The sequence below is a fragment of the Coturnix japonica genome, chromosome 6 (genome assembly GCF_054131305.1).
Source record: "Coturnix japonica strain WE chromosome 6, WE-NBRP24, whole genome shotgun sequence".
Classification (NCBI taxonomy): Eukaryota; Metazoa; Chordata; class Aves; order Galliformes; family Phasianidae; genus Coturnix; species Coturnix japonica.
The window spans coordinates 1,063,602-1,083,924 of record NC_140668.1 but is presented as its reverse complement, the minus strand read 5'-3'; the positions used below and the strand labels follow the sequence as shown (position 1 = coordinate 1,083,924).

The 20,323-nt window shown below is 48.0% G+C and overlaps 1 protein-coding gene across 2 annotated transcripts; it reads right to left on the bottom strand.

The window, feature by feature from the left end:
- Positions 1 to 10,062: 10,062 nt before the first annotated feature.
- On the bottom strand, positions 10,063 to 19,229 carry LOC107325888 (uncharacterized). 2 transcript variants are annotated; one of them, XM_015887150.2, is made up of 3 exons: positions 19,073 to 19,229; positions 13,214 to 13,415; positions 10,063 to 10,725 (listed from the first exon to the last, which is right to left on the bottom strand). In XM_015887150.2, exons 2-3 carry the CDS (start codon positions 13,378 to 13,380, stop codon positions 10,278 to 10,280), a joined length of 615 nt encoding a protein of 204 aa, XP_015742636.2. In that variant the 5' UTR covers positions 13,381 to 13,415; positions 19,073 to 19,229; the 3' UTR covers positions 10,063 to 10,277. The 2 variants fall into 2 exon arrangements, with proteins under 2 accessions (XP_015742636.2, XP_085406798.1); XM_085550672.1 differs by lacking the exon at positions 19,073 to 19,229 and having other exon boundaries at positions 13,214 to 13,644.
- Between the last annotated feature and the right edge of the window lie 1,094 nt (positions 19,230 to 20,323).

The window sequence follows — 20,323 nt, the reverse complement described above, 5'->3', positions numbered from 1 at the left end:
AAGATCCCTTCTGACTCAAGCCATTCTATGATATTTAATGCCCTTTCTAACAAAAGCCATTCCATGATTCTATGAAGGAATGGGACAGAGGAGGCACGGGGACGGCGGAGGCAGAGCCCAGTAGCTGGGCTGCCCGCCAAAGGCTTGAGATCGGTAGCTGAAATGTGTGCGGATGCTTTTCATTTACACCTGCCTCTCCTAAATCACACCCTGAGGGCTCTGGGCCTGCAGACAGTGACGCCAGGCTGCAGGAAAATCCCATATCCTGCAGAAAAACTGACTAATTTGAGGCTTCACAGGCTGAGATTTCACCTCTGCAACTTCCAGTGCCCAAATCCTGCTGAGGTGCCCACAAACCATCTGCAGAATGGAATTCTGCAGTCCATTTCTGAGTTAATCCCAAGCAACTTTGCTTATCAGGTGCAGAATCCCCCCCTGAGCATCATGGCTTACCATGGTGCAGCCTGCATGGGATTCAGTGGGCAAGGTTGTATTTGCAACCAGCAATGCATGCAGGAGTCTGCAGCACAAACACAAACCTACCAAAGGAGATCTATGAACTGGATTGGATGGGCAGCCTGGTCTAGTATTAGATATGGAGGTTGGCGGCCCTTCCTGCAGCAGGGGGGTTGGAGCTTGTTGGTCCTTGAAGTCCCTTCCAACCCAGTCACTGTGATTTGCCCTCTTATGTGCAAGAAGGATGCTCAGTAGAGCAAGCAGCCAGGCTGCAGAGCTGCAATATCAAAGGAGATCTCCACAAGGGATGGATGTGCCCTATGTGATCCCATGGAGGGTCCTGAGGACCTTTGGGCCAGGCTGCAGAGCTGCAGGATTAAAGGAGATCTTTACAAGGGATCGATGTGCCCTACATGATACAAAGGAGGGTCCTGAGGACCTTTGGGGGAGTTAAGTTGTGCAGCAACACCTGACATCAGCTGCAAGTTTGAATGGTTATAAAGGGTGAAAACAACACTGCACCATATGGGGCCAGGATGGGGGAAGCCTCGTGGACCCCCAAACACAGCTCTAGGGTTCCTCTTTTAGAGTGAGCTGTAATAGCAGGAGAAGGAAGATAAGGAATAAAACTGGGATAGACCAGGTGGAGAGCTGCAGCTGGAAGGCCCACAGCATTACCAAGACAGTGCAACATGTATTTAAACTTTTAAGTGTTCCCAAATCACACATAAAGAGTCATGCTCCCTGAATGCCCTCAGTCAAAAAACAGACCTTTGGGCAAAGCCAAAGCATCCACTTTTCTTTGTCTCTCCATGAAGAGAGGCATGCAGGGATACAATTATCCCTTTTGGAAAGCTGCTTTTTGGAAAAAAAAAATGTGCCTTGAGGAATGAAAGTTATTTACAAGCTTTGCTCAGCTTCCAGACCTTCATGTTTGGAAGAACTAGCTGATTTCTCTGCCCATTGCCAGGGAAACGAGAAGACACACTGGATTCCAAGCTTGCTTTCTCAGTAGGAGAAAGTCCCCAGATCACAGATTTTCAGGTGTCCATACTTAATATTTTTTATTGTATGAAAACACTGAAAGGAAACTCTTTCACTGCACACTTACTGCCATTCAGGCAGCCCCTATGGGGATGGTGCAGAGTTGCAAAGCTGCTCTTTGCATCCTCAGAATGTATTGGATGGGATAACAGATGGGTTACTGACAAGGCCGGTGATTTAGTGCCATTTTTCTTGATTATTTTTTATTAATCCTAATTTATTTATAGTGTTTCTCCTCCTTAGAGGATGTGAGTGGTGCAGGTCAAACAGTGTAATGCATCCTGAAAGCAGGAGGCTCTTCTTGAGAATCTTCATGGGTTACTGTGAAAGCCTATTATATTAAGTTATATTAAGTTATATTGAGTTATATTAACTTATTATTATGTATTAAGAGTTATATTAAGAATCTGGTGATTCAGGTCTTTGGGACTGTTTAATGGATTATGTTGAAACCAGCCCTGCTCTGACGGTCTTCTAAACAACTCCCTTAAACCGAGCTATGAGCCACCTCCTTGTCATCAGCGATAACAAGGAATGGGTTATTTTAAAAACCTGATCATTTGTTAAAATATCCATCAAAATATTGTATTTATCTATATCTATCTATATATTTAATCACTGCAGGGGGAACTGGATAAAGACAGCGTCCTTTCACACTGTTTCCCTTGGTGTTACGCTCCAAGAAACGCGATGTCCCAGCAAGTTCTAAGCTTTGAGCTCTTTTGAGTCTCTTCCAGGCTTGGAGATGGAAACGAAGCAGTTGTGCATGGTGGGGAGTGCAGTTATAGGGCGAACACACTGACTTCTGCTATGTTCATTTTTGCTAAACGAAACTGTGAGTGACAGAGTTATTATGGTTACCGCTGAAAGCCACAAAGGCAATATTCTAGACTTTCTTCCTATTATTGTCTTATGTTTTGAAGCTCCAGGATATGAAAGTGCATGAAAAACAGCTGATGAACTTCCCCTCATAAGCCAGGAAATCTCTTTTCCCCGAAGGAGAGAACAAGCCAAAACTATGAACTGAAGTTACTAAAAGGTAGTGAAACTGCTGATTTCTTATTTTCATTGCTGGTAGATGCTTAGAGCCCAAGTTACACAGAGAGAATTAGGTCATGTCGCACCTTCTGTGCCTTTATTTACTGTTCCTGGTGAATTCAAAGGGCTCTTTTTGAATCCAGATCCAAGGAGAGCTCAGCATCACCAACTGATGGTGCTGAGATGCATTTTGCCCCTGCATTCCTTTCACTGGAGTATATCTCTTCCATTTTAACAACTTCATAATACGGAAAGGGGGAAAAATCAGGTGTCTATTTAGAAGCCATCGGGACTCTGAATAACAAACTCTGCTGCTGATTGTGGGATACTGGGTATTGCATCTACTGGGCTGTGCTGCAATATGGGTGAGAAAAGTGGTATAGCAAACAAAGAATACAAAGGTTGCCAAGCTGTGCTGATATTTCACTTCCTCTCTCCTTAGAGCTGGGAAGTTCTCGTTCTCATTTCCTCACAGATATCACAATTATGGAATCACAGAACAGCTTGGGTTGGAAGGGACCTAAAATATGACCCAGTTTCAATCCCTTGCCATTGGTAGGTTTGCCATGCGCTAGACCAGGATAGACCCCATCCAACCTTGAAAGTCTCAAGGGATGGGGCATCCACAGCTTCTCTGGGCAGCCTGTGTGTCATGGTTTTATAATTTTGTAATTTTGCTATCAGTATTCCACATCATAACATCAGGGCCTGTCCCTTCTGATTAATGCTGTAGAATTCCTTCTTGTTTTTCACATCCCCCACCAAGTGCAGTTCCGTCTACAACTTGGCTTTCCTGACCTTATCTCTGCACATCCAGACAGCATCCCTGTATTCTTCCTAGGTGACACGTCCTTATTTCCTCTATTTGTACATGTCCTTATCCCTCAGTTGAGGGTTGAGTCACGTCAACCAGCAGGTCTTTGCCCAGCCATGCCAATTTCCTGCCTTTTCTATTAGTTTTCCTATACCGGGGGACAGAATGCTCTTGTGCTCTCAGACAGGCATCCTTCATCATCTGCTCCTTTGTTTCCAAGGGCAGCTTCCCAGGGGATCTCACACAGTAACCCCCTTCAGTAGGCTGAAGTTTGCTCTCCAGGGTCCTGACTTTGCTTTTTCCAAGGACCATCTTTGTCAAGATCACAAACTATAAATCTATGGGGCCTATGGGGTCACTATAGGCCAGAGGGGCTTCCAATCTTAACCTCTTTAATGAGCTCCAATCTGTTGGTCCAGAAACGCTTCTCCATATTCTCAACATGCTCCAGGAGCCTTCAGGATTGCTTAAAGACCTCCACATTGCCACTGAAGTGCTTGAAATCCTCCATCAGGATGAGGGCAAGCAGTCATGATGCTTCCTACAGCTGAAGCAATAAACCCTCAACCACAGGCTCCCCTGATCAGGCAGCTGTAGATCCCGACCACCAGATATGTCCTTTATTGGTCTGGTCCCTGATTTTCACCCGCCAGCTCTCAATACGATCATGGCTGTTACTCATAGGCAGCTCTTTGTGCTCTATTCCACTCTATCCATCTATGGGAATCTATGGGGTCTCTATGGGGTCTCTATGGGTCTCTATGGGGTCTCTATGGGTCTCTATTGGGATCTATGGGGTGTCTATGGGGATCTATGTGGTCTATGGGGTTTCTATGGGGATCTGTGGGGTCTCTATGGAGTCTCTATTGGGATCTATGGGGTCTATTGGGTCTCTATGTGTCTTTATGGGGATCTATGGGGTCTCTATGGGGATCTATGGGGTCTATGGGATCTCTATGTGTCTCTATGGGGTCTCTATGGGGTCTATGGAGTCTCTATGGAGATCTATGGGGTCTCTATGGGGTCTCTAGGGGGATCTGTGGGGTCTATGGGGTTTCTATGGGGATCCGTGGGAATCTATGGGGTTTCTATGGGGATCTATGGGGTCTCTAGGGGGATCTATGGGGTCTCTATGGGGATCTGTGGGGTCTATTGGGTCTCTATGTGTCTCTATGGGGATCTACGGGGTCTATGGGGTCTATGGGATCTCTATGGGGATCTATGGGGTCTATGGGGTCTCTATGGGGTCTATTGGGTCTTTATGTGTCTCTATGGGTCTCTATAGGGTCTATGGGGTCTCTAGGGGGATCTATGGGGTCTCTATGGGGATCTATGGGGTCTCTAGGGGGATTTGTAGGGTCTCTATGGGGTCTCTAGGGGGATTTGTAGGGTCTCTATGGGGTCTATTGGGTCTCTATGTGTCTCTATGGGGTCTATGGGGTCTCTAGGGGAATCTATGGGGTCTCTATGGGGATCTATGTGGTCTGTGTGGTGTCTAACACAGAAGTGTCCATGTCCCTTAGTCTGTATAATGTGTTAACGTATGTAATGTATATGTAATAGCACGTATACATATATTACATGTATATGTAATAGCAAAATTGGTGCGCAATATTGGCTCGCAATATTGGCATAGATGCCCACGGGTCTCTTCCTCAAAATGTGGCTACACTTGAACTGAGCAAGAGGTGGCGATATAAGATTTATAAAATAACATATATCCAAGGGCATTACACGAAGCCTGGGACAGGCTGTACTGCGTCCTGCATCACCATGGTTTGATCAGGCCAACATGCAGTAGGTCCAAGGCACTTTCTAAGTACTATGAAGATATAACGAAGGAACTGTGTACAACTGTTGCACATCAATATTTTCCAGCCCATTTAAGTAACTTGGAGACAGCCATTGATGTCAACATTTTCTATCATCTCTTACATTCAGCACTGACTGACTTAGTCAGTCCTTAGTTTCCTCATTTTGCTCTCTGCTTTTACATAAAGACAGCTTGTTTCTTTTCCATTTCATTCACTTCATCTGAGGTTCTTCCCTGGCTCTCATCTTTTGTGATGTTTATCCACTAGGAGGTGCTGGAGGACAGCAATACCATCTAATACCCACCTTAATGGCCAAGACTAATGACAACACTCTGCTCCACAGCCTCCCTGGGCAACCTATTCTAGTGCTCCCTCACCTACACAGTAACGAAATACTTCCTGATGTTTAATCAGAATGTTTTGTTCCAGTTTGTGCCCATTGCCTTTTGTTGTGGCCTGGTGTAAAACATCCTGGCTCCATCTTCTTTCCACTATCCACTTAGATATTTACATACATTGGTAAGGTTCTCTCATAGGAGAGATGCTCCAGTTCTTCCATCCTCTATGAGGCCAGGTCTCTCTTGTACTGAGGGGCCAAGAAATGGACCCAGAACACAAGCTGCAGCCTCACCAATGCTGTAGAGAGGGAAAAGTTCACCTCTCTTGACCTGCTGGTGATACTTAACCTAATAAAGCCAATAGGATCATTGCCTTCTAGCAGTAAGGGCGCTTTGATAACTCATGACTAACTTGGTGTCCAGCAAGACTCCCTTGATTCTCTTCTACCATCTGATTCCAGTTGGGTGCATGTCCTTATGTGCTGGGATTGTTCCTTCTCAGCTTCAGGACTATGCATTTCTCCTTTGAAATGAGATTTTTCATTCATGATTCATGAGATTTTTGTCTGCCCACTTCTCCAGCCTGCTATGGAATAACAGAGCCACAGAATGGCTTGGGTTGGGAGGGACCTTATGGCCCACTCAGTTCCAAACCCCTGACTTAGGCTGATTTCTTCCCACTAGATGAGGTTGCCCAGGACCCCATCCAGCCCAGGCTTGAACACCTCCAGTCTCTATAGGGATCTATGGGGTTTCTATGGGGATCTCTGGGGTCTATGGGGTCTCTATGGGATTATGGGGGGATATAGGGTTATATAGGGTTATGGTGTCTCTATGGGCTCTCTATGGGCTCTCTATGGGGTTATGGGTTCTCTATGGGTATCTATGGGGATTTATGGTGTCTATGGGGTCTCTATGGGTCTCTATGGGGATCTATGGGGTCTATGGGGTCTCTATGGGAATCTATGGGGTCTATGGAGTCTATGGGGTCTCTATGGGGATCTATGTGGTCTGTGGGGTCTCTATGGAGATCTATGGGGTCTATTGGGTCTCTATGGGGATCTATGGGGTTTCTATGGGGATCTCTGGGGTCTATGGGGTCTCTATGGGGTTATGGGGGGGATATGGGGTTATATGGGGTTATGGTGTCTCTATGGGCTCTCTATGGGGTTATGGGCTCTCTATGGGTATCTATGGGGATTTATGGTGTCTGTGGGGTCTCTATGAGTCTCTATGGGGATCTATGGGGTCTCTATGGGTCTCTATGGGAATCTATGGGGTCTATGGAGTCTATGGGGTCTCTATGGGGATCTGTGAGGTCTATGGGGTCTCTATGGGTCTCTGTGGGGTCTCTATGGGGATCTGTGGGGTCTATGGGGTCTCTATGGGGATCTATGTGGTCTGTGGGGTCTCTATGGGGATCTATGGGGTCTCTATGGGGATCTATGGGGTTTCTATGGGGATCTCTGGTGTCTATGGGGTCTCTATGGGGTTATGGGGGGGATATGGGGTTATATGGGGTTATGGTGTCTCTATGGGTCTCTGTGGGGTCTCTAATGGGGTTAAGGGAGGATATGGGGATCTATGGGCCCCCTGACTTAGGCTGATTTCTTCCCACTAGATCAGGTTGCCCAGGACCCCATCTAGCCCAGGCTTGAACACCTCCAGTCTCTATGGGGATCTATGGGGTTTCTATGGGGATCTCTGGGGTCTATGGGGTCTCTATGGGGTTATGGGGTGGATATGGGGTTATATGGGGTTAAGGTGTCTCTATGGGCTCTCTATGGGGTTATGGGTTCTCTATGGGTATCTATGGGGATTTATGGTGTCTATGGGGTCTCTATGGGGTCTCTATGGGGATCTGTGGGGTCTATGGGGTCTCTATGGGTCTCTGTGGGGTCTCTATGGAGATCTGTGGGGTCTATGGGGTCTCTATGGGGATCTATGTGGTCTGTGGGGTCTCTATGGGGATCTATGGGGTCTCTATGGGGATCTATGGGGTTTCTATGGGGATCTCTGGTGTCTATTGGGTCTCTATGGGGTTATGGGGGGGATATGGGGTTATATGGGGTTATGGCGTCTCTATGGGTCTCTGTGGGATCTCTATGGGGTTAAGGGGGTATATGGGGACCTATGGGCCCCCTGACTTAGGCTGATTTCTTCCCACTAGATCAGGTTGCCCAGGACCCCATCTAGCCCAGGCTTGAACACCTCCAGTCTCTATGGGGATCTATGGGGTTTCTATGGGGATCTCTGGGATCTATGGGGTCTCTATGGGGTTATGGGGGGGGGGGGATATGGGGTTATATGGGGTTATGGTGTCTCTATGGGCACATGAAGGATATAGAGCTGTTGAAGTGGGTCCAGAAGGGGGCTATGAAGATGGTCAGAGGGCTGGAGCACCTCTCCTGTGATGAAAGCTTAAGTGACTTGGGACTGTTTATCTTAGAAAAGGCTCTGGGGAGACCTCACTGTGTTCTTCCTGTACTTGGAAGGAGCTTACCAGCAGGAAAAGGACTGACTTTTTACATTGACATTGAAGGCCAGGCTAATCTAGAGACTGGTAACCCTGCCCATGGTAGGGGGTTTAGAACAAGATGATTTTTGAGGTCCAACCCAAGCCATTCTATGATCCTATGAATGTTCCTTTTAAGTCCTACTGCCACTAAGAAGTCCTTGAGGTACTCTGTTAATTAATGGCCTCCAAGTAGACTTTGCACCACTCACCACTATCCTATAGGTCCAGCTGTTCGGACAGTTTTTGATCCACATCACTATTTGCTCATCCTGTCCCCACCAATATCTTCCCTCTTAGGGTCTTATGGGGGAGAGTATCAAAGGCTTTCCTGAAAGACAATATTCACAGCACCCACATCATCCATTGGAGAAGGCTGGAGATTTCATCATAAAAATGTCATAGGGCAAACATGAATTCCCCTTGGTGAATCCATGCTGATAACTTGATGATGTTCTCTGTTCTGCAATGGTGCAGCATTACCTTGAGCACTGCGTGTAATCTGGGGCCTACAACATCAAAAGTACATAAAACTATTCAAGAACATCCAAAGGAGGGGTATGGAGTTGGGGAAGGGTCTGGGGGGTAAAGTGTGTGAGGAGATTCTGAGGGCACTTGGGTTTGCTTGTCCCAGAGAAGAGGAGATGGAGGAGAGGCCTCGAGGTGGCCTGTAATTCCATGACTCTCTGAGACTATTATTTATTGGCTCTATGACTTTATAATTTTATGGTTTTCTGAATCTATGATGTCATTATAACTTCGTAACCTTACAACACCATTATAGGGCCACGGCTAGCTCTGAGGCACTGAGCTACATCTACCATACCCCCTTTTCCTCCCCATCCAGGGGCATGCCCCCACCAAGAACCAGTGCTGAGGGGACACTGGGCCCCGATGGGAGTCTCCTACCTGATGGTGGCTTCCATCTTCATGTGCATTGAGGAAGCCTCAGCCCAGTAGATTTCTTTTTAGGGGGGCACAACCCCATCAGTTACCAAGCCCCAACACTGATCCCACTCTGCCTCCCATCCTCTCATCTCAAACCCCAACTATTCTGAGTTGAGTGATGCAACCCACAACCCCAAATCTCCCCCACAAGTTGAAGATCATTGAGACCCTCACCAACCTCCTGGACTCTATGATGGCCCCATCACTCCTCAAGCAACTCTCATGCCTTCTTCTGTGCCTTAGTCACCATGGTGTCAACTCTGAGGGGCTGGAGTCCCATCTCTGATATCCTGCTCACTTACACCCTTGCCCAGGTCACTGGTAGGACCCAGGAGCTGAAGATGACACGATAATGCTGATGTTGATGATGATGTTGACAATGAAAGAGAATCAGAGCTGAAGGGGTTGAAAGGGACCACTGGAGATCATCTAGTCCAAATCTCTACTAAAGCGGGTTCCCTTGATTAGTTTGCACGAGAAAACATCCAAGCAGGTTTAGTTTATCTCCAGAGAAGGAGACTCCACAACCTCTCTGGTTGCTCCACTCTTCTATTACTCTGACAGTAAATAATATTTTTCCTTATGTTCTTATGAAACTTTCTGTGTCCCAGTTTTTACTCATTGCCCCTAGTTCTGCCATCGGGGCAGAAAAGAGCCTGGCCCCATTCGCTTGACTCCTGCCCTTTACTTATTTATAAGTACTGTCAAGGTCTCCTTTCAAGCCTTCACTTCTCCATGCTTCCCAGGTCTTCCAGCCTGTTCCAGACCCCTCATCATCTTTGTTGGCCCTCCCAGCCCTACTCCCATCCCTAGCACTAGTCCTACCCCTAAACCTCTACCCCTAACTCTAACATGAACCCTTGTCCTAACCTCTAGCCCTTATACTAACACCATCAATTTTAACTCCCACCTCCCACTGGAGCTGCTCTCCACCAGCATTTGTGCTGACCTAAGACATCCCAAACAGAGCCAGGAGACCAGAACAGGGAAGGACGCAGTGGCAGTGTGGTGTCACTGTATCTTGCCATGATGCAATTCTGCTGTCAGAGCCTTTCTCCATGCACTGAGCCTTTCTGAATGAATATATGCAACTTGTGTGGGTCAGAATGTGTTTATTCTTAATCATATGCAATCATGAGCTGGTTTGCAAGCTGAAGGATACTGTTAGCTCTGTAGCAAAGCCAGGGAGGTGGTGGTTCCATCTCCTATGGGATCCATCATCACCATCCACCACCTTCCAACATCACTGGAGAAGCCTTGCTGAATAACTCCAATAGGATCCTTTTGGCAGCAGTGGTGCCCATCTTCCCTCACATGTCTTTGTGGTAGGGTGGTGGACTCATCTCTTCAACCTGGACTTTCAGGACGGCTTTCTGGCAGTTGGACATCTTGGCTTGGACACGAATGTTCTCCTTGGAGACCTCCAGGGTTTCTTGCTCATAGCCTAGCACAGCTCTCTGGAAAAGTGAGGAGCCACAGTACGATTTGCTCTTCATCATTTTGGAGAAGATATCGCTGAGGTTTCCCAGGTGGTTCTCCTCTGTGAAGATCTCCAAAGCAAACTCGATTTTGTAAAGGATGTAGTCGAATGGATTGGAGAACGTGATGGCTAAAAAGAAGGCATCAGTCTTGCAGATCACGATCCCAACGCTCCCCCGCAGGCTGTAGGGAGTCTTTGCAAAGAGGCATGTTCCTTTGGAGTCTGGGCCAATTTCAAAGGGCAAAGTGGTCAGTATCTTGCCACTGAAGCAATAACTCCTGTTAAGAGGAGGGTTGGTGAGAAAGGGCAGATGAAGCCCAGCGGATGGAGAATTTACTCAGGGATATGATTTATGATATGTCCCTATTACCGCTGGGACAATGCAGTGACCCCCGACCATTGGCTGGCAGCTGTTCAGATTTGGGAGGTGAGATGTGGGGACCTCTCAATTTCCCCTGTCTATAGGGCAGCTGTGGGGCTGGTGAGTTTTTAGAGTTAGGGTACTGGTTAGGATGCAGTTGGACTTGATGATCTTCAAGGTCTTTTCCAACCTGGGTAACTCTATGATTCTGTGATTCTACGGGGGTCCATAGGGGTCCTTGGGGTTCTATGGGAGTCCATAGGGGTTCATGGGGGTCTATGGGGGTCCATAGGGATTCATAGGGGTCCACGGGGGTCCATAGGGAACCATGGGGGTCTATGGGGGTCCATAGGGGTTTATGGGGGTCTGTGGGGGTCCATAGGGTTCCATAGGGATTCATAATGGTCCATGGGGTTGCATGGGGATCCATGGGGTCTATGGGGGTCCTGGTGGTTCAGGACCCCCCTGACTGTCCCCCTTTGTCCCCATAAGCTGCCATTCAGAAGCAGCTGGCAACTTTCTTAGGGGTCCATGGGTGTCCATGGGGGTCTATGGGTGTCTATAGGGGTCCATGGGGGTCCATAGGGATCCATGCTGGTCTATGGGGGTCCTGGTGGTCCAGGACACCCCTAATCGTCCCCCTTTGCCCCCATAAAGTGCCATTTGGAAGCAGCTGGTAGCTTTCTTAGAGATCCATGGGGGTCTATGGTGGTCTATGGGGATCCATAGGGGTGTATGGGGGTCTATGGGAATCCACAGGGATTCATAGGGGTCCATGGGGGTCCATAGGGATTCATAGGGGTACATGGGGATCCATGGGGGTCTATGGGGGTCCATAGGGATTCACGAAGGTCCATGGGGGTCTATGGGAGTCCATAGGGGTCCATGGGGGTCTGTGGGGGTTCATAGGATCGATAGGGGTCCATGGGAGTCCATGGGTGTCCATGGGGGTCTATGGGGGTCCACAGGGTTCCATGGGGGTCCATAGGGGTCCATGGGGTTCCACAGGGGTCCATGGGGGTCTATGGGGGTCCATAGGGATCCATGGGGGTCTATGGGGGTCTTGGTGGTTCAGGACCCCCCTGACCATCCCACTTTGTCCCCATAAGGTGCCATTCGGAAGCAGCTGGCAGCTTTCTTAGGGGTCCATGGGGGTTTATGGGGATTCATAGGGGTCCATGGGGGTCCATAGGGATTCATAGGGGTCCACGGGGGTCTATGGTATAGGGTACTGGTTATGCTGTTTTTGGACTTTATGATCTTCAAGGTCTTTTCCAACCTGGGTAATTCTATGATTCTATAGAGGTACAAGGGGAACCCATTTGCTGAGGTGCTGAGTGGGTCTCTATGGGGACCTATGGGGTCTCTATGGTGATCTATGGGGTCTATGGGGTCTCTATGGGGTCTCTATGGGGGTCTATGAGGTCTCTATGGGGATCTATGGGGTCTATGGGGATCTATGGGGTCTGTGGGGTCTCTATGGGGATCTATGAGGTCTCTATGGGGATCTATGGGGTGATATGGGGTCCCTATGGGGCTCTATGGGGTCCTTAAAGGGTTATATGGGGTCTATGGGGTCTCTTTGGGGATCTATGGGTTCTATGGGGTCTCTATGGGGTTATGGGGTCTATTGGGTTATATGGGGTTATGGAGTCTCTATGGGGTCTCTATGGGGTTATGGGGTCTCTATGGGGATCTATGGGGTCTCTGGGGTCTCTTTGGGGATCTATGGGTTCTATGGGGTCTCTATGGGGTTATGGGGTCTATTGGGTTATATAGGGTTATGGAGTCTCTATGGGGTCTCTATGGGGTTATGGGGTCTCTATGGGGATCTATGGGGTCTATGGGGTCTCTATGGGGTCTATGGGGTCTATGGGGTCTCTATGGGGATCTATGGGGTCTCCTGGGCAACCTGATCTATTGGGAGTTCTACAGAGGTCCACTGAGATGGTGGATAGGAAAAGCTGTCCCATTGGGAGAGCTGGGACCACTGATGAGGAGATGGCTAAAGATATTCTCAGCAGTGGTATCAGTATCTGATGGGAGGGAAAAAGCAAAAGGGAAAGGAGCTGTAACGCTCTCAGGGTTTGAATGTGAGCTCACGACTGGCTCCCCCATCCTGGAAGGGACATGAGCTCACCCTGATGACAGCAGGGAATCTGAGCAAGGCCTCCAAAAGAATAAGGAAAGAATAAAGACAGTGAAGGAATTGGGTAAGGATGGGGATAAGGAAGGGATTTCTTGATGCGTGTGCAAACAGAGGAAGGTCCATCATGAGATGGAGGAAGGTGCAGGAAATTGCTCTGGCACTGAGCTTCTCTCCATTCTTCTAATACCAAAGGCATTTCAGGGTTGTCCCCCATAGGCAGAGTGGCAGAAAGCAGAGGGGAGAGATGGGTACCCACCTGAAATCCCTCAGTGTCACCGTGTTGGTCCTGTTGATGATCTCCAGGCCCACGCTGCGACACACGTCAATGGTCCTCATCAGGTTCTCCACACCCTCCCCTTGTTTCTCAGGGTGATAGTTATCATTGCAAGGCTTCTCCTTTTCCTTCTTCCCCTTTGGTGGCATCTTCCCCACTCAGTCCTGGGAGCGATGCTGCGGAGCTGCAAAAGTGGTGCAGAAACAGCAAAAAAAAAATGGTGTGGGTGAGTTCAACTCCCCCTATGGGAGCTCAGAGCAGCGCTCCTCCCCACATCCTGTAGGGTTTTTCAGGTCTCACAAAGGGCAGCTCTTGAGCAAGTAAATCTTTGGGTGGAGCAAAGCAGAGCTGTGTTCTCCTGCTCCATCCCCAGCTTTGGCTCTAGAAGGATAAAAAATCCCCTCAATTCAAGAGAATTGAAGAGAATCTTATCTCAGAGAGCGATAAGTGCTTCTCCCACATCCTGACCGTGAAGGAAGAAGTCAGGATATGTGCTAAATACAAATCTAGGTATTCAGTCCTTTGCGTTAACCCTGATACTGTTTATCCTAATGTTATTTCTTCTACCTTAAACTATAGGTTTATGCATGGAGGTGAAAGTGAAAGCATCCCAAGTGAAGTCAGTGCTCCGTGATTTATTGCTTAGCAACTCTGTTTATGTGCACTGCAACAATATGTTTGCAATGCAACGGTGCGTTTGCAATGCAGGGCAACTCAGAACTCTGAATTCAGAGTTTCATTGTGATATCTGTGGGATGAAATGGGCTCCTAAGCTTTGGAAGGGTGAAGAAAAAGTGTTGAATTAGACATCACTTATACAGGAGATGCCCCAGGCCGCTCATCAGCTTTGAGCCCGGTTCCTTCTCTTCCTTGAAATGGGGAGCCCAGAACTGGAGTAAATACTCCAGGTGTTCCCCCTGCCCCTGAGCAGAGTAGAGAGAAAGGATCCCCTCCCTCTACCTGCTGACTTTGCTCTTTATAATGCCCCACAGGATCACACTGGCTCATGGTCAATCTGATGTTCATCAGGAGGAATCATCTTGGGTTTATGGAGGGGAAAGTTCTGCCTTAGTAGTTTGATTTGATTCAATGACAAGGTGACTTGCTTGGTAGGTGAAGGGATGGAGGATGAAACCATGAGCAACAACAGAAACACCAGTGTGTCATCAGCACAATTTTCATCAAAAATCTTTAAGAAGAGCATCATACAAAAATAATCACAGCCAGATTTATGGAGTTCTCACCCCGACCGACAGCTTTTCACCTTTCTGTCCAAAACGTGTTTGATAAATAAATGTTAACGAAATAAGGCATGTTTGTCTAGAGTCACTAAAGCTCCATCCAAAAGCAAGAAAATACTATAAAGGCAGCTTAGAAGAGAAGGAGCTTTGGGGAAGGTCCCATTGCAGACCAGTCATGATGATGATGCTGGGTCCAGTTGAGGAGCTGAACCTCTCCTCCCACACAGGAACATCTCTTGGGTGAGATTTGCACACTCAGTTGTACAAAGTGCTTCCCTGAGAAGCTTAGAAATCTCATCAGGGTTATCCCGTGATTTGATACGTTTTGGCACTGGGTTGTTGAAAGAAGCTGTAGCCATAAGATGGCACCATCAGCCAGAGTGTCCAGCTGCCCCTCTGTAGCTCAGAGCTTGAGGAATAGTGGAATTGAACCAGCCCCACAACCCCTGGCCAAGGGTTTGGGGGCCTTTGTGGAAGAGAAAAGGGTCCAGCTCTGTTGTAGGACCAAAGTCCTGCCCAGAAAAGGCATATAGAGCAGTGTATGGTCCTTAATATGTCACCCCGCTTCCTGTCAATCATTTCCCATGCTTTTGCCCCCAAACCTTTTTTTATTATTCCTAACTCAGCCAAACCATGCAGCAGAATCACAGCTTGCAGACAGGAGGGATCTGAACTTGCACAGGATCCCAATTACACAGAATGGCCATCCTGCCCTGCTGTGTGCTAATGCACAACCGACCTGTTGATGGCCTTTAACATAAAACAGAGCATCTTGAAACAAGCAAACAACAGCTCAACCTGCACAACTGCGTGAGTCTTGCATTGATTTTCTGCTTTTCAACCCCCTCATTTGTTTTGGATTCATCTATTCCTCAAAGCTTCAGGAGCTTCTCCCCCAGCAAATGCAATAGCTGTGCTGTTATCAACCATTCTCCCTTGCTATCCTGATATATTTTGGCTCCAGCACTGGGTTGTGTTATGCACTGGGAAGGAAGTTCATCTGACAGAGAAAGAGAAATGAGGCCCCTTGCGCTTCCAGGGAGGGTGGTTTAGTTGTTATTCCAGCAGTGATTGGTGTAAGAATGGAATTTCTTTCCACTTCTTTTTTGTCTTGTTTTGTTCTGCAAAAAAATATTTGGCTCATCTCCACCCCATTCTGCACACAACAGAAACCTCCCTGGGGCTTCCTGCTGCAAGCACTGAGGTGTGCAATGGGCTCGTGGAAGGGCTGAGATGTTCCCCTGTATGCAGAGCAGCTGTGGGTACACTTAGACTTAATTTTGCTTGGATTTTCATAATTATTTATCTGTTGATTTAATTTAATTTAATTCTACTATGAATTTTTTAAAGTTTTGGCACCAAACTGCAGCACTGTTCTTTAGTTTCATTTTTCACCCACCTCTTCCTGCTGTTGCAGGAAGGTTGGAAGGTGCTATAGGGTTTATAAGGGCTGGGGGGGGGGATATTGGGTGCTATAGGGCCCATTGGGATGGCTGTAGGGTGCTATAAGGGGCTATAAGGGCTGTAGGGGGAGCTACTGGGTGCTATAGGGTCCATTGGGATGGCTGAAGGGTCCTAGGGGCCCATTGGAGTGGCTGTAGGATGCTATAAGGGGCTATGGGGTGGCTATAGGGCCCATTGGCGTGGCTGTAGGGTGCTATAAGGGGCTATAAGGGCTGTAGGGGGAGCTATTGGGTGCTATAGGGCCCATTGGTATGACTGTAGGGTGCTAGGGGACCATTGGGGTGGCTGTAGGGTGCTATAAGGGGCTATAAGGGCTGTAGGGGGAGCTATAGGGTGCTATAGGGCCCATTGAGATGGCTGTAGGGTGCTATAGGGCCCATTGGGGTGGCTATAGGGTGCTATAAGGGGCTACAAGGGTTGTAGAGGGAGCTATTGGTTGCTATAGGGCCCATTGGGATGGCTGTAGGGTGCTATAGGGCCCATTGGGGTGCCTGTGGGGTACTAGGGTGGCTGTGGGGTGCTATAAGGGGCTGTAAGGGCGGTTATTGGGTGCTATAGGGCCCACTGGGATGGCTGTAGGGTGCTATAGGGCCCATTGGGGTGACTGTAGGTGCTATAAAGGGCTATAAGGGCTGTAGGGGGAGCTATTGGGTGCTATAGGGCCCACTGGGGGGGCTGTAGGGTGCTATAAGGGGCTATAAGGGCTGTAGGGGGAGCTACTGGGTGCTATAGGGTCCATTGGGATGGCTGTAGGGTGATAGGGGCCCATTGGAGTGGCTGTAGGATGCTATAAGGGGCTATGGGGTGGCTATAGGGCCCATTGGGTTGGCTGTAGGGTGCTATAAGGGGCTATAAGGGCTGTAGGGGGAGCTATTGGGTGCTATAGGGCCCATTGGTATGGCTGTAGGGTGCTAGGGGCCTATTGGGGTGGCTGTAGGGTGCTATAAGGGGCTATAAGGGCTGTAGGGGGAGCCATTGGGTGCTATAGGGCCCATTGGGATGGCTGTAGGGTGCTATAGGGCCCATTGGGGTGGCTGTAGGATACTATAGGGGCCGTTAGGTGCTACAGGGCCCATTGGGGTGGCTGTAGGGTGCTATAGGGCCCATTGGGGTGGCTGTAGGGTGCTATAGGGCCCATTGGGGTGACTGTAGGTGCTATAAAGGGCTATAAGGGCTGTAGGGGGAGCTATTGGGTGCTATAGGGCCCACTGGGGGGGCTGTAGGGTGCTATAAGGGGCTATAAGGGCTGTAAGGGGAGCTATTGGGTGCTATAGGGCCCATTGGGATGGCTGTAGGGTGCTATAGGGCCCATTGGGGTGGCTGTAGGGTGCTATAAGGGGCTATAAGGGCTGTAGGGGGAGCTACTGGGTGCTATAAGGCCCATTGGGGTGGCTGTGGGGTACTATAAAGGGCTATGGGCTCGCTGTAGGGTGCTATAGGGCCCATTGGGGTGGCTGTAGGTGCTATAAAGGGCTATGGGGTGCTATAGGAATGTTGTCTGACATTAAAAAAGGGTAACACAAAATTAACAATAAATGCATTGAATTGCCCTCCAGCAGCAGGAGCAGAAAACAAGCATCAAAGGTGCAAAAGGCCATTGGGTTTTTTGGGGTCATCTGTGCTGCAATGACAAGCTGAAGAGTCCTGGCTCTGTGCAAGCACTGCTCCACAACAACAGCATCTGCGTGCATTCATTGTTTTCATCATAAATCCAAACTCCAGCCTGACACCAGCTGCTCAGAAGGAAATTAACTCTGTCCCCACCAGAAGCAATGCAGGGTGCAACTCTCAGCTTGGGCAACAGCTTCACCCTGCCTCACTGCCCTCCATGCATTCAAGGTGGAGTAGGAAACTGCAGTCGTAGCCCTGGGGCCCCAGGAGACAACAGGTTTCTTCTCTTCATCTACATAATCTGGGCACACCAGGTAAGGATTCCTCTTTGCCGCTCTCTTATCTCCTAGGAAAGATCTAACTTTGATTTACTTACTTGCTGTTTCTCTCTCCTTTCTCTGCTTTCAGACCCCACCTCCATACCAAGCCATCTTATTCTGGTAGATGTTTCTAGCTTTGTCTCCTCTAACCAACCCACACCAGGCTCTTTTCTTCTCCTGATATGCCCTGGGATATGCCATCCACCAGCACATCCTATGGGATATGATGTGAGACTTAGAGGATCCCCTTCTGGACTGAGCTCCTCAAGTCATCTCCAGTCAATGGAGGGTTGGGTTGTCTCATTTACTTCCCCCACTGCTCCAGCAATCTGGGTCTAATTCCAGACTCAAAATGCCAGGGACCAGCACAGGAGGTTGAATTCCTGGGAGTTTGGTGTGTTAAATGAGCTGCTGTTACTTTTGTGACTTGCCTTTGGCAACAATGGCAAAAGTGAATAGGGCTTTAATTTATAGTTGCATTGGCCAAAGCACAAGACCCTTGTGCTGCAGAAATACGCTGCAAGCACTGGAACACCCCAAAGCCTATTTTAGACCTAAATCCATCTACTTCCATGGGAATGAAGTCTGTCTTAAAGGGTTGGAGACCCTATTTGGATGTCTAAGCTCCATGTCATCCCAGGGGAGAAAATACAGATTGGCTGCTGGGTAATTAATGTGCCTGCTTACCAAGGACCCATCAGAGCTAGAGCAGTATACATTGCTACTTTCACATCAGAAAACTATGAAAATTACTATTATGAAACAACAGAACCAAATTTAGGATAATGGGATAATTTCACTTTTACTAAACTTACAACTGCATATTGTATGTGAGGCTTTTTAGGCATAGATTTACTATCTGAGACAATTTGAGCTTATGATTGACACATGATACATATGGAATCTGTGTTTGTGATGGATCCGTGCCTACACTGATTATAAAGGATACAAGCCAAATCTATCCATAGCAGCATTATGAAACAGTATTACCTTTTCTAGGCAGAAATAGGTTATAAAAGATGAAAATCAGCACATTCTGTCCCTGACAGGGAAAACTGGAGGCACCATTTCAATAGGATGCAGAACTGAAAACAGCACTGAATGTGCAACAGTCTCCCAGATCGCTATGGAATATCCATAAGTGAACTCAAAAACAACTTAGATTACATACTTCCCTACCCTTATAGGTGCAAACGTTGGTATACCTTAATCATATTTAGCACAGTGCTCTTCACACACTTCTGGTCCAATTCTGAGGTCCATTTCTGTGCTGCAGTGCAGTTCAAAGCTGATGTTAAACAGTCATTTGTATCTACTTGGCCTCCCGCTGAGCTGAAACAGGAAAGCAGCAGTTTCTCTTTAACCACACCCCCATCCGCTGGACCGGCTGTATGAAGCTGCTCTGGGTGTCAGGCATCAGGCAGGCAGCCAAAGCCCTGAGTGCTTCTGAGGGCAGAGATTTTCTCAAGTGCTTTTGGTTTCCATTTCACCCGGAGAGAATGAGAAACAGCCAAGAATGCACTGTTACAGTTCAAGTAGCAGCAGAGACAGCTGAACAGAGCTGAACGGAGACAGCTCAGGGTCACTGCAACTCCTCCATGCCTTCTCCTTCTCCTTCTCCTTCTCCTTCTCCTTCTCCTTCTCCTTCTCCTTCTCCTTCTCCTTCTCCTTCTCCTTCTCCTTCTCCTTCTCCTTCTCCTTCTCCTTCTCCTTCTCCTTCTCCTTCTCCTTCTCCTTCTCCTTCTCCTTCTCCTTCTCCTTTCCCTTCCCCTTCTCCCCCTTCCTCTCCCTCTCCCTTCTTTCTCGTTTTCCTCTCCTTTCTCATCTTCCTTTTCTGCTTCCTCTTCCGCTTTCTCTTCCTTTCCTTTCTTGTCTTCCTCTTCTTCTTCCTCTTCTACCTGCTCTCCTATTTCTTCTACTTCTTCCTCTTCCTTCTTCCTCCTATTTTTCCTATTCTTCCTATTCTTCTTTTTGTTTTCCTTAGGACATGTTTCCTGGTGGCTTTGTTGTTTCCAGTGTGTTAAATGAGCACAAAACACAGTCTGCCCTCTAGCAAAGCTGCATGCAAAACCAGAGGAAGGGTGCCCATGTTCTGTGAATCTTCAGAACTGGAATAACCCAGTATCTCCCTGTGTCCAACCAGCCCATCCTCTTTCTTGGCCATCATCTTGCATCCCTTCCTATCTCCATCACCTCCCACAACCATCAACCAAATGTCACGCTATTACTGGAGAGCAAACAGATGAGAACAACTAATGTAGTACTTGCTTCCCTTTTCAAGATCTTTATCCCACTATAACAACTTCATACTATCATAAGACCTGCATCCCTTTACAAGACCTGCATTTCATTATGCAGCATTCCTCTCCTCTTCAATTATTCCCCTCTACTCCCAGTGCAGTTTCTCCTTAAGCAGACCATTTCTATGTGCATCACTCAAACCCATTTCTTTCCAC